The 13,052-nt window shown below is 42.3% G+C and overlaps 1 protein-coding gene across 3 annotated transcripts in view; it reads right to left on the reverse strand.

Annotated features, from left to right (window-relative positions):
- Positions 1–210: 210 nt before the first annotated feature.
- Akap13 (A-kinase anchoring protein 13) overlaps positions 211–13,052 on the reverse strand; it is a 317,423-nt gene continuing 304,581 nt past the window's right edge. For all 3 annotated transcript variants that reach the window (XM_077800210.1, XM_026412667.2, XM_026412666.2), the window contains 6 exons: positions 12,158–12,228; positions 11,635–11,679; positions 8,496–8,546; positions 7,287–7,736; positions 5,549–5,876; positions 211–4,803 (listed from right to left, as the gene is read on the reverse strand). In XM_077800210.1, coding sequence (XP_077656336.1) covers positions 4,754–4,803; positions 5,549–5,876; positions 7,287–7,736; positions 8,496–8,546; positions 11,635–11,679; positions 12,158–12,228 — 995 coding nt within the window. In that variant the 3' untranslated portion in view covers positions 211–4,753. The remainder of the gene's footprint in view (positions 4,804–5,548; positions 5,877–7,286; positions 7,737–8,495; positions 8,547–11,634; positions 11,680–12,157; positions 12,229–13,052) is intronic.

Consider the following 13,052-nt stretch of genomic DNA (forward strand, 5'->3'; position numbering starts at 1 on the left):
GACCTCAGGGCAGATCAGTCACCCTCATGATTTGGGTCTGGCTCCAGGAGAGGGTCAAACTGTCCTCTTCACTGCTTTGTGCCGAAGGTATAGAAATAAACCTTTTGTCTGCTGGGGAAAAGGCTCTCCTCAGAGCTGGTAGGGGGTGAATACCTCTTTTACCAGGAACCCAAGACAAGAAACAAATCCCAGCAACAATCAAGACTTCAATGGAAATTTATTTTTTTGAAAGGGCTGAGGAGAACTTTTACAAGAGTCTAAAGCCAGTAACTAGAAAGATAAATAAAATACAAAGCCAGTATGCTGTGGCAAAATTCCAGAAAACACACTGAAAAAAAATCTTTAAAGTTTAAACCTGCTTCACTTTTATACATAATTACAAATTAATGTACAGCGTTAGGGTTTTAACCCACCTTTTTATTTACTAGGAGTTAGCACAGAAGTGTTCATACAGCATCTGAAACAGCCATGGCGAGCAGAGGTGCCAGGTGTGTCCTCGGCGCCCTCTGCAGGGCCTGGCGTTGCAGTGCACACAGCGAGGCTGACCTGGATCATAGGCAGACAGACTGGGCTGTCCCTCATCAGCGCATGGAGGACCCATCTGTCAGGTGGTGGGGAAAGGCAGGGGACAGCTCATGTTAGGGGGAGGTCTGGAGGGCCCTGGCACAGTGGCTCCCACCTGGTTTAGGGAGGTCATCCGCTTCTGGTAGTGGACACTCAGCCAATAAGGACCACCCATCTCAGTGAGATGGAGAAATAATTCATGGCCTGCCCATTTTTTTTGACAAATTAAAATATATGAGTATGTGAGCAGGCCCTCCCCCCCCCACCTTCCTTTTGTGGCAGCATTAAAATACTTTTCAAAACCTGGCCAGCAGGTAGTAGATTCCAAGGCTCTGGTTAACTAGGAATGTTATGCTATAATGAAAAAAAAAAAAAATTAGGAACAAAACCCAAACAAACTCTTTGCCCTCTCAAATCTCTGAGGAAGGGTGAGGGAGAGCAGCAGGGCTGGTGGGGACCACCAGGAGGTACTATTGAATAAAGGCAGGGATCAGGTCATTTGTAGGCTTCCACATGCAAACGGCACCCAGGCCCAGAGGGGAACACCCTTCTGCAGTTTCTGGGGTCATCTTGGAGTCACCTTCCTGGCCACCAAGTCCACTTCCTAGGACTGTCCATCTATCTACCACTCCCAGGGCTTGACTGTCCTATGGATACAACTGTCATGCAAATACCAAAATCCTTGGGAAGAAAGAACAGGAGCTGGAAAAAGAGCCTTAGAAACAAAAGAATGAATTATAAAGTACTTTTATGGAGAGTGATTTCTGAATCAAATTCTGACCTACAAAACTTATGGTTCCATCCTTTATTTAAGGTAGGGCTACTTAAGCCCTTGTATATCAACACCATCCCCACAACAAAGGAACAAACGAAACCCCAAGGGTCTCAAAAACATGTGCCGCCTACTACTACTACTACTACTACTACCACCACCACCACCACCACCACCACCAAGGCCTTGGGAAGATAACAAACAAGGGAGAAAATTAGCAAAGGGATAGCATTTAGTGGCATAACCCTGAGACATGGGAGAGAAAAGAAGGCAAGGTCCGTACCTTTTTAAAAACATCTTGATGAGGAGTTAATGCTTCCCCACAAGATGGCTCTCACAGGGTACAGGGGATGTTGGCAAAGGTTGGATGTGGCAACTTGCATGTTTTCAACCCTCTTCTTTTTCTAAAAAGAAAACAGTTCACATCTAATTGTCTCAAAAACGGTGCCAACTGATGAGAGTGCATTTAAAGTGCATGTCACCCAAATGGGATGACAACTACTGAGATGATCATAATTTTTGAGAGAAGATGTGGTCTCCTTTTAGGAAACCTGGGGATTCTGGGTAGTAATTCCATCCATCCCTTGAAATTCCATAATTTCAGGCATCTGCTTTCTTTAGTTTGATGGTCCTACTGTGGGGAACTAGTGTGGGAAATACTTGTGGTCCCTGGAAAACCACTTCTTTTCACAGGAGAGAAACCTACACAGAGCAGCTAGAGTAGTTCTCAAGGTTGAAAGCAAAAGCATAAGCAGCAGCAATCCCAGGTCACTCCCCAAACACAACATTCCCCTTGAGGCCAATTTCAAAAAAAAAAAGAGAGATGGAGTCTGCATGTGAGAGCACGGCTCTTGGTAAGTGGTTCTCTTTCTATATTCCCAGCAGGATACTGGGTGACGTAGGGGAATTCAGGGGATTTTTTTTTCTTCTCATTCCCAATTTGTCCAATGAGAACCTGACCACACTGTTTTGAGTTAGGTGTGGGCAGAGGTGAAATATGTTTTTTAAAACAACCACTAATAGACCAAAGCAAGCTAGATGTTATACCTAGTAAGGAGTAAACTATACCTGAAGATTGAAATCAAGCTGTGTGAGGCTGCACAGTAACTTACAGAATCCAAAGTGATCTTTGGAAGACTGAGCAAATCTGATCAGCACTTTCATTTCAAATATGGAGAGCAGGACCATCTGTCCTACCTAATGGGAAAGAACCAGAGGTCTTGGTTGAAGACTGCTCTCCTGTGAAGGCCAGGTGGGCAGAGATAAGGACACTGTGGTGTCTCTGAGGAAAGTCAGGAGAGGCTTCAGCTATATATGTGGACTGATGGGAGGAAAACACTTTTTGCTGTTTAGAGTCTTTGGGGAGGTACATCATGGTTTCAATAGAAAAATTATGTGGCTTTAGTCTTAGAAGTTTGTTTCTTAAAAGTTAGAATTCTTTTATGACAAAAACAGGCAAATGAAATTCATAGGTGGCAAAGTTTCCTAATTCCTAAACAAGGAAGACAACATCAATAAAAGAATGAGTGGAGGAGAGGAAGGGCCATAGCCCTGCCCCAACCCTAAGTTTTCTTCTGGACCTTCAAGGCACTTGGAAAGCCAACCAGCCACAAATAAACAGCACCACCTGCTACTTCATTCTCTGTGCTGACCAGATAAACTGTTGGGCTAGTACTGGTTCACCTTACAAACAAAAACCAAACAACATACACACATACACACACACACACATACACATACAGACACACACAAATAAATAAAATTTAGGCTAAAAATTCTAAACCAGATCTCTTTCAAATAAACTGAAAGATAAATATCTCCATCTGCAAGGCCAGCTTGCAATTCATCAACAAGCACCAAGTTAGATTTGTGTTTGCTTTTTTTAAAAGAATGTTCAAAGCCACATGCTTCTGAGGGGCAAAAAGCAAGAACTGTATGCCACATCTGAAGCACAGAATTTTCTGGGTCTCCTCCATGGGGAGTACCAAGGTGGCAGTATTTGGGGCCTCAAGGGAAACCTTACCAATGATCTGTCTAGCATGTAACAGCAGGGAAAGCCTCAAGCAAACACAGAACAGTGGAAAGAGAGAAGGAAAACCAGGCAGCATTGTGACATCTTCAAGGGGCAAAGCATAATTAGCAACCTTAGATTTAAAAATATTTTTTAGAAAACTGAGTTCTGACAAGATCTCCTAAGAGGACATGAGTATTCCCAGCCACTGCCTGGTGCAGACCCCCTTCTCAGTCCCCGCTGCTGAAAACTGCTATAGGTAGGCTTATCCCCTTTGCCAGAACCTACTTATCAGCCAGCCATCCTAGTGTGTGTGCTGGGAGGACAACCTCGCAGAGCCTTGGCACAGCCAAGCGGGTGGTGGCTTCTGGGGTGGGTGCTGCTGACAGGGCACGTGCTCTCCCACAGGGAGGACCAAGATACAGCAGCTGCCCTGGGGGAGCCCTTATGAGGGCTATTCTGGGTGGTCAGTGACAACCAAAAAGTGTCACCACACAGATTATAGTACACAGGAGGCTTCTCTGTGCCTAGAATCTATAGGCAAGTATCTTGAACAGCCAGTATATTTCTTCTGGATTTTTTTTTTTTAATACCAGGTATTGAACCCAGAGATGCTTAATCACTGAGCTACATCCCCAGCCCTTTTTATTTCTGAGACAGGGTCTTGCTAAGTTGCTGAGGCTGGCTTTGAACTTGCAATCATCCTGGCTCAGTCTCCCGAGTTGCTGGGATTATAGGCGTGCGCGGCCCCATCCAGCTCCTCTGGATTTTTTTTTTTTTTTTTAAAAGTCTGGGGCAATGAGATAAAGGTGGTACAGATCAGGTACCTTTTATACATGTCAAGTCTTCTCTCACTGGTTTCACAAATGCTTGTTATCCCTTCCAAAATAAAATGAGAAATACATGCAAAAACGGGGTGATGTGTGCACTGGGTGGTTTAAAGGGAACTCCATCTATTAGGATAACAGGATGAAGTACTGAATAACCATGTGCCATCTGGTCAGTTTGTTTTTTGATTTTGGTTTTGTTCCCCCAAATAAAAGGCAGAGTTTCAGAGCTCATTTGGAAACACTCTTTCAAGCTGTTAGGAATTCCTGACATGTCCCAAACCATTGCCTGTACTTCTGGGGCCACTGTTTCCGGTGTAACAACCTGAGTAGGGCCAGCCCTACCCGTGAGCCTGGGCAGTCACGGATAATGGATGAAGTGGAATCTGGGTTTCCTTCCCCACCCTGACATTCAGACAATCTGTTCTTGTCCAGGACCTGGGGAAGACCAGGAAGACTGGATGCTGAAAAGCTGTAGGCATCCAGCGTAAGGGACTTGAGCACGCTGCAGCAACAGGAGAGGTGGTGCTAGGCACCACAGCCAGTCAGTAGGCAGCTGCCTCGGCAGAGAGGATAAGATCAGCAGAAGATCTCTTCGCCTTCTGTTGATACTTCTGAAGCAGGACCATCTGGAACAGTAAAGGCAGGAATGACAAGGAAATCCTGGAAAAGCTGCCCTTTTCATTTCACCTCCTCTGTGATGCAGCAGGTGACAGGGGCTTTGTGGACAATTAATTCACTTTCTATAAATGGGGCTTCAACATTCATGTAGTAAGCGAGCTCCTTATTGATTTCTTCACTAATTCTTATCCCCATAACTTACATGATCACTAGAGTTTATAAACAGGCCTACAAAAGGGAAAGATCAATTCTAATGGAACGTACAGAAAAGGATTCAGGGCAAACATTGCATATGATTGGGAGACATTTGGCATGGCTCAACCACAGGCTCTCTGACTGCTGGTGCATTAGTTAATCTGAGCCTAGTTTCCTCATTTCTCTTAGGGGCTTGCAGGACCTACTTTATACAGTCACTTGAGGACTATACCATCTGATGCTATTTTTTTTTTTTTTTTACCAGTTAATGGATGAAGCCTACAAAGGGAGGACCTGAATCACTTCCTTTGGGCAAGTTCCACTTCCTCATGTGGAGAATGCTACAAAAATGAAACCTCATTCTACTGGGCCACACAGCAAGGGGTTCTTATACCCTCATTGCTCAAACATTCTTAGCAAGTGGGCTCAGGAGCATGAAAGCTTGGCTTTCATACATCTGAACTGTATCCCCTTTTTAAACCCTCATGTCACTAAAATCTCCCCTTTTTTAGAATATGGATACTATGGCCAGAGGAAGACTGGATATGGGTGACTTACCACCAGGCTGGGAGCGGCTTCCTTTGTTCTTCTTTTTTTTCTCCTTCTTTTCCTTTGGCTTAGCTAACCCAAACAGGCGGGTGGAGGTGCACGATGGGGCCTGGCTCTGTCCCTCTGGTAGTCTGTTTGTCTGGCTGGTTGAACTCAGTATGTGAAAGGGCCCCTTATCTTTGTGTGTCCGAGAGATGCTGTTCCTTTTGGGGGACACTGAAAGTTCTGAGTCCAATGATCCTGTTTTGGTTACTGAAGGTGCAGATGGCAGTGAGGATTCCTCAGGATTGGGAAAGAAGGATGGGATCCTCATCAGCTTGGTGTGCTGATGTGAAACCTGCACATATTCAAGAGAAGGCATTTTAAGCTGGAGACCATCAGCAGCCCTAGTGCCCATTCAATAGTTACTGGCTGGATCCAACTGGTGTTTACCCACTCCCACTGGCTATGTAGAGTTCTGTCCAAAGATTCAGAACTACTCATTCGCTGCTTTCCTCCAAGTAGTCAGTATCCATGAACATGTTAAAAATATCACCTTTGATACCATTAATATTTCTATTCTACATGTCAGTATCATAAAGGATTAATAGTACCTCTCTGAAGGGGCAGCTTAGGAGAGAATTGCCACTCCCTGAGGAAATAAGCACAGCTGCCTATCTCAACACTGACTTACATAAGGATCTAGCTATTTCACAGCAGAGATTACAGATCTGTCCATGTTAGAGGGTAAGTAAAATGAACTGGGCTTACACTGATCCTAGTCAAAGGTTAAACCAGAGATAAAGCCATCGGATCTCAGTTGCCTGGGAACCTTCTGTTCTCAAGGCTGTGCTGATTTTATTGGGTGGGGGTGGAATCCATCCTTGGGTCATAAAAAACAACAGAGTCATTTCTTGCTCCCTACCATATGTCTGAATACTTCTGTAGAAAGTGACCACTGTCCCCACTTTGGAAGATGCCTCTTCAATTTTCTTTCATGGTCCCATGTCAATCACTCAAAGAAACTGGGTAACATGAGTTTTAAAAGCGAGGAGATCTGTGCACACCCAGGCTTTCTATCTGGCACAAGTGTCCATATTCCAGAAAAACTGTGGACCATCACTGAGATAAAGTTGGGAGGCAGTATGCTGAACAACTGAAAACCTCTCCATGTAAACAGCAGCTACCAAAGAGGAAAGGTCTTCAACAGCGGCACAGGACAAATCAGGCCCTGAGAGTCCAGGTGTCTCACCACCCCAAACAAGCAAATCTGTGCAGATAGCCATCTACTGCTGTCTCCTGGCCACAGCACTGCATGTTCTGGGGTTTCCTTGGTGTTTCTATAGCAGGTTACAAGTTCCTTTACGTGGAGGCCATGCCTGGTTTCTCATGTGGCACAGGACAGAGGATTTGCTCCCCAAATCCTGAATGGCTGACTGCTATTCTCGCAGATGTGCTGAGGCTACTTACTTAGCCCATGTTGGTGCTGGCTGAGGAAGTTCAAGTGAGTTCAAAGGGTTCACTGACTTCCCTGGCCTAAACCCCTGAACATGTCCATCTTCCTCTTCAACTTCCTAAAGATGCAAAAGGCAGATAAAGACACTTCTTCCCCAACCCCATCTCAGAGTAGAGCAAAGACTGTAAAAACAGGGATTCTCTCTCTGCTTGCTTTTTTACTGATGCTTAGTTAAGAATGTCAGCCATTACGTGACTTTCCCAGTACAGGTAAGGAAAAGCCCTCTCCTGGCTGGACAGAGACTCTTATTACCTGACAGAAGTCCCGTTCCATCTGCCTCTGGCTGAGCCGTTCCGCATCCCGCCGAAGTTGCTCTTGTTCTCTCTCCAGCTGTTTCTGGGCAGCACGCAACCTCTCCAGGTCACACTGGTATGTTCCCTTCTTTTGCTGGAGCTCCTCTTGGTCCTTCTCCAAGTCCTGCTGCCCGCGCTGCACCTTCTCCTCACGCTCAGCCAGTCGAGCCTCTCGCTCCCGCAGTTCTCTCTCCCGGGCCTCCCATTCACGCTCCCTCCTGCGCTTCTCCTCCAGGTGCTGTGCCTGCTGCTTCTGGAGATTAGCCAGGTCCTGGCGCTGCTTCTCCAGGCTGCGCTGCTTCTCCTGCTCGATAAGGGAGCTGGGGCGGGATGAGCTCCTAGTAAGTGCTCTCTCATTCAGCACCAGCTTCTGGTCCTCAATGTAGGTGTCTTGCTGTAACACCACACCCTGAGGAAAGCACACAGCAGACAGCCATGCAACTCTGACCCAGAAGAGCAGCATCCTGCTGATTTCATACCAGGGGGCACTATGAGAGACTGACCCTCCCATTTTTAAAAATATTTTTAGCTATAGATGGACATAGTACCTTTATTTTATTGATTTATTTTTATGTAGTGCTGAGGATTGAACCCAGTGCCTCACATGTGCTTGGCAAGTGCTCTACCACTGAGCCACAATCCCAGCCTCCCTCCCATTGTGTTTTAAGGGTCTGATATATGATAATAAGATGCTCTAGAATTACTTTGGACAGTTATAAAATATGAACGACAAATACTTTCTAGAGTCACTTCTATATGCCTCCATCCCTAGGGCGCAGAGAGTATGTATATACTGTAGGTGGGAGGTTGACTCTTCAAGGAAGGAAATGAGCAGGATTCAAGGATATAACAGCACACAGAGGTATGGAAGTGGAAACTTTACAATTAGAGACTATCTGGAGTGAAATGCTCTCCTAAGTGCATGTAAGCACCCTGTGTCATTAAGCAGGACCCACAGACAACCAGCTGTTCATAAATTCTAGTCTTGGAAGGTTGATGGTGCTCCAACCACTGGATTTTGTAAGCCTCACCTTAAGAGCCAGTCTTCTCTAGGTCGAGGCTCTCATTTACTCATAAAGCAACACAAAAACCTCAAGATTCAGGTCAACAAAAATCTCTCTTGTTCTCTAAACAAGAAAGTGCACAGATAGAAGGTGAAGGCATGTACCTGCAGAGTGCTGAGGAGTTCATGGAGATGAACAATGCTCTGGACAACCTGCTGCAAAGGAACAAAATGACTTCATGAATTTCAGAGTCCATCACACCAGATGGCGTGACATCCTTACAATACAACAAGATACTTCTATTAAAATGTATCATATTAAAAATGACTGGCAAAAACGATATGTAGACCAATGTAACAGAATAGAAAGTCTAAGGACGAACCCTAAAAATTTAGTATATAGCTGGGCATGGTGGTGCATGCCTGTTATCCCAGCAGTTTGGGAAGCTGAGGCAGGAGAATCTTGAGTTCAAAGCCAGCCTCAGCCATGGCGAGGTACTAAGCAAATCAGTGAGACCTGACTCTAAATAAAATAAAAAATAGGGCTGGGGATGTGGCCTAGTATTTGAGTGCCTCTGAGTTCAATCCCTAGTATCCTCCCTCCTGCCAAAAAAAAAAAAAAAAAAAATTTAAAAAAAGAATTGAGTATATATGTAGTATATCTAATCGCCAGAGAAGGAAAGGAAATCCAATTAATTTTTATGAGAAAAGCAGCCAAATTTCTGGAAAACATTAGGTTGGGACCTTGGTTCACACACACAAAAATATTCAAATAGATGAATATATTAAGGGTAAAAACAGAACCATAAAAGAGCTATAGGGGAGGCTTTTTCAACATGAAAGTAATGAAAGAAACCACACACAAACATGAAGGACAAACTTTAACACAAATTTAAATGAAAAAAAATCTTTGATTTACAAAAGGCTCTCATAAATCACTAAGATTAAAAAGAAAAAGAAAAAAAGAATAACCCAGTACAAAAATGGGCCAGAAACACAAACCAGCAATTTACCAAAGAAATACAATGGTCAATTACATACAATATCAGCAGCAATTCAGGGGCTGAGAGTATAGCTCAGAGAGTAACAGAGTGCTGCTTAGGATGCCTGAAGCCCTGGGTTTAATCTCCAGCATGAACATAAGAACAATAATTAATAATTTATTTGAAATTAAATAAATGCAAAATAAAATAAAGAAATGAAACTTGGATTTATCAAACCAACAAAACGTTAATTTAAAAAATGCTAACATCCATGCTGGGGAAATTAAGATAAAAAAATGGATTCTACTGAGGAACAGAGTATGGTATCATGTAACAGTTCAGACAGCAATCTGGCATGTTGATGAAATAATGAAAAAACTATGTAAAGAGTGTATGCACAAGGATGTTCCTGGCTGCATTATTTAAAAAACAAAAAGTGGGCTGGGCACATTGGTGCATGCTTGTAATCCCAGACACTTGGGAGGCAGGGGATCACAAGTTAGAGACCTTGACCCAAATTTAAAAGAGAGAAGGGGGGGGGAGAGGGAGGGAGGGAGAGAAAGAAATAACTACTAGGAAGATTAAATAAATTATGGTACATGATACACTGATTAATATGCAGCTGTTCAATACCAGGCTTTGTACAAACATGCCTTGGGAAATGCTTCTAGGATGTGTTGAGAGAAAAAAGAAGAGGACGAAACCCAGAGGTACTTATACAAATTGTATAAAACTATTTCCACAACACTCATACACAGAGACATATCAAATAGAAGAAAATGTTGGAAATATAAACACCAAACATTTATCACAAGTTATTACTCAGTGGTGGGATTATACTTATTAGATAAATTTAAAAACAAAACCCCAAAACATAGTTACTAAGCATAGTTATTTTCAAAATAGTTTTTATTCCTTATTAAGTTTACTCTAGAAAGAAGATCTGCTGGGTCCTAGCTGCCCACTATAGTATGTACTTTATACTGGAATGCCTCAAAAACAAAGTAGTCTTGTAGTATCTCTGACTTCTCTCACTAAGTATAGGGAAAGAAGTTGCCGAATGGAAAAATCAACTAGCAACTAGTTTTCAAGTAGCAGACATAGAGCCAGCAACCTCCTCAGGCCCAGGTTCACGCCACTTCAGGAATAAACACAAACAGGATGCATTCAGGCGACTGCTATATTAGACTTTATGCCAACAAACAAAATACAATAGCGTTCATTTTTTGGGGCGGGGGGGGGTTGAGGAGGAATGATTTCCCTTCATTTAAAAATTCAAAATGAAGCTCTGCAGGGATTGAAGCTCTTATGTTAAATACAAGAAGGCAGAAACTAAAAGAATATCCTTGAGAGGTGCTCCCTAAAACCCAACTATCACAACCAGGTGTGGTGGTGCATGCTTGTAAACTCAGTGACTTGGGAGGCTGAGGCAGAAGGATCACAGTTTGAGGTCATCCTTGGTAACTTCACTAAACCCTTAGTAATCTTAGCAAGACCCTGCCTCAAAATAAAAAAAAAAAAAATTAAAAGTACTGTGAATGTGCCTTGGTGGTTAAATGCCCCAGGTTCAATCTCTGCTACGTCACCCCCGCCCACAAAAAGAAGCTACTATCACTTTATCTGATTCTAGTCTGCTTACCCACAAAGGTAGAGGTTCAGAATAAGCTAATCTTGGACACAGCTGTGACTCTGAAGCTGATTTTATCCAAAGGAGTCAGGGAGGGTCTGAGGGACAGCAGTGCTGGTACCCTGCATGGTCAGGCAGAGAGCTCAGCTGAGGGCAGTTACAGGAGACTAGCATCAGGGTCAGACTTCCACCTGGGAGGACCCTAAGGCTACTTTACTTGGCTCCTTCACATGCCATACTGCATGAAAGACAGTGTTCAAAGAAGCAAATTCAACTTTAGTTCTTGAAAGAGGAAAATATTACTATGCAGTAAGTTAAATTCCCACGTTCAGACTTTTGACTTTTGGGATAAGGTTTGTGTTATAGGAAACGTTACTACAAATTGTACTCTGTGAACTTGGACTAAAGAAAATCACCAATAGGGCTTCACAGCCCTGTGTAGAGAAAGCTGAAGAAAAGCAAGAAGCTCTTAAGGACAGAGAATTGGAAATAGCCTTAGGACAATACTTTCACTGGCAAAATTCCAAGATAGTGCCTAAGGCCGAGGAAATGGCAGAGGAAATGGACAATTGTATGGTTTTCATAAATAGATTACAGCCAGGAGTTAGCTTGTTTCTAACAGCAAAACAAAAAAGAATGTTCTTAACAATGATTAGAAATACATATTCTTTTATATAGTTCATAATATCCTTACCTCACTGTTTCTTTTAAGCATAAATACCAGGTTAGCATTTCCACCCTTAAAACAAAAAATACACATTTTAAAAATGATGATCTTGATGCAAAAGTTATATGCAATGTGTTTCTAAGTTACACTGTAGTTTCCTATTTTTTTCTACTCTCACTGGAAGGTAGTATAGTTCTAAGGTTCAACTATTTATTATTGAAGTCATATAAAGAGATCAGGTTTGTTGGGGAGGCTAAAACAAACCTCTTAATGAAACTGGTCCTGGCAGAAAGATGGTGGAATTAAGAATGTAAACAAAGTGTTTATACTCTAAAATAAATCTAAACCAGGGAGGACAAAGTGCCAATGATGTGGGATTCTCAATTGTATAGTCTTTTTTAATACTGTGCTTTCCCTCAAAATAAAAATTTTACTAAAAGTAGAAAGTCAAGCATCCAAAACAAGATTAAAGTAGAATAATTTTAAAAGTTTTGAATTCTGAGGAAAGTGCCAAAGAGGTTCAGATATAATGTGTTCTAGAAATAAATACCTTTTTCAGACCACTATCTGATTCTGTTCTCCTAAGATCTTGGCCATCATCTCCTTCTTCCTTCTCGCCTCCTAAATAAAAAACAAAGCTGTTTTTAGTTGTTGTTCTTAAGTTGTGAAAGAGACTAGTCAAGGAAAGAATATGATATAGATAATTTAGGGATATGATATTTCTGAATTGTATTAATACTTCCCCTGCCCTCCAAAGGAAAATCTACTTGGAGTCTAAACCATTATTAGTAATTTCACTTATGCAAAAGCCCTAGCAGGAAGGAAAAAGAAGTAAGGTTGAATATCCCTGCCTTGTCTAAATGCATGGGATTAGAATGTTTTGAACTTTGGGTTTTTTTTTTTTTTCAGATTTTGGGATATATGCATGTTATGAGTTATCTTGAGAACAGGACCATGCCAAAACACAAAATTCATTTGTTTCATATATACCTTTATACACAGACTGAAGGTAATTTTATACAATATTTTTAGCATGCCTATGTTCTGACTATCCACTAAGTGTGGATTTTTTCATTTGTGGCATCATTTCAGCACTCTAGAAGTTCTGGATTTTGGATTTTGAATTTGGGGGTTAGGGATCTCAATGTATATTATTATTTCTTTGGCTATAGCTTAGCTGAGATCACAGAAGAATATTTTTTGTTAGTCAAAATGAACATGACTGAGTTTTTGTTTTTTGAGAGAGAGAAAGAATTTTTTAATATTCATTTTTTAGTTTTCGGTGGATACAACATCTTTATTTTATTTTTATGTGGTGCTGAGGATCGAACCCAGCACCCTGCGCATGCCAGGCAAGCGCGCTACCGCTCGAGCCACATCCCCAGCCCAATGACTGAGTGTTTTAGAATGCCACTAAAACATTTATTGATTAAATAGGACAGACA

This window comes from Urocitellus parryii, chromosome 6 (assembly GCF_045843805.1).
Source record: "Urocitellus parryii isolate mUroPar1 chromosome 6, mUroPar1.hap1, whole genome shotgun sequence".
Lineage (NCBI taxonomy): Eukaryota > Metazoa > Chordata > Mammalia > Rodentia > Sciuridae > Urocitellus > Urocitellus parryii.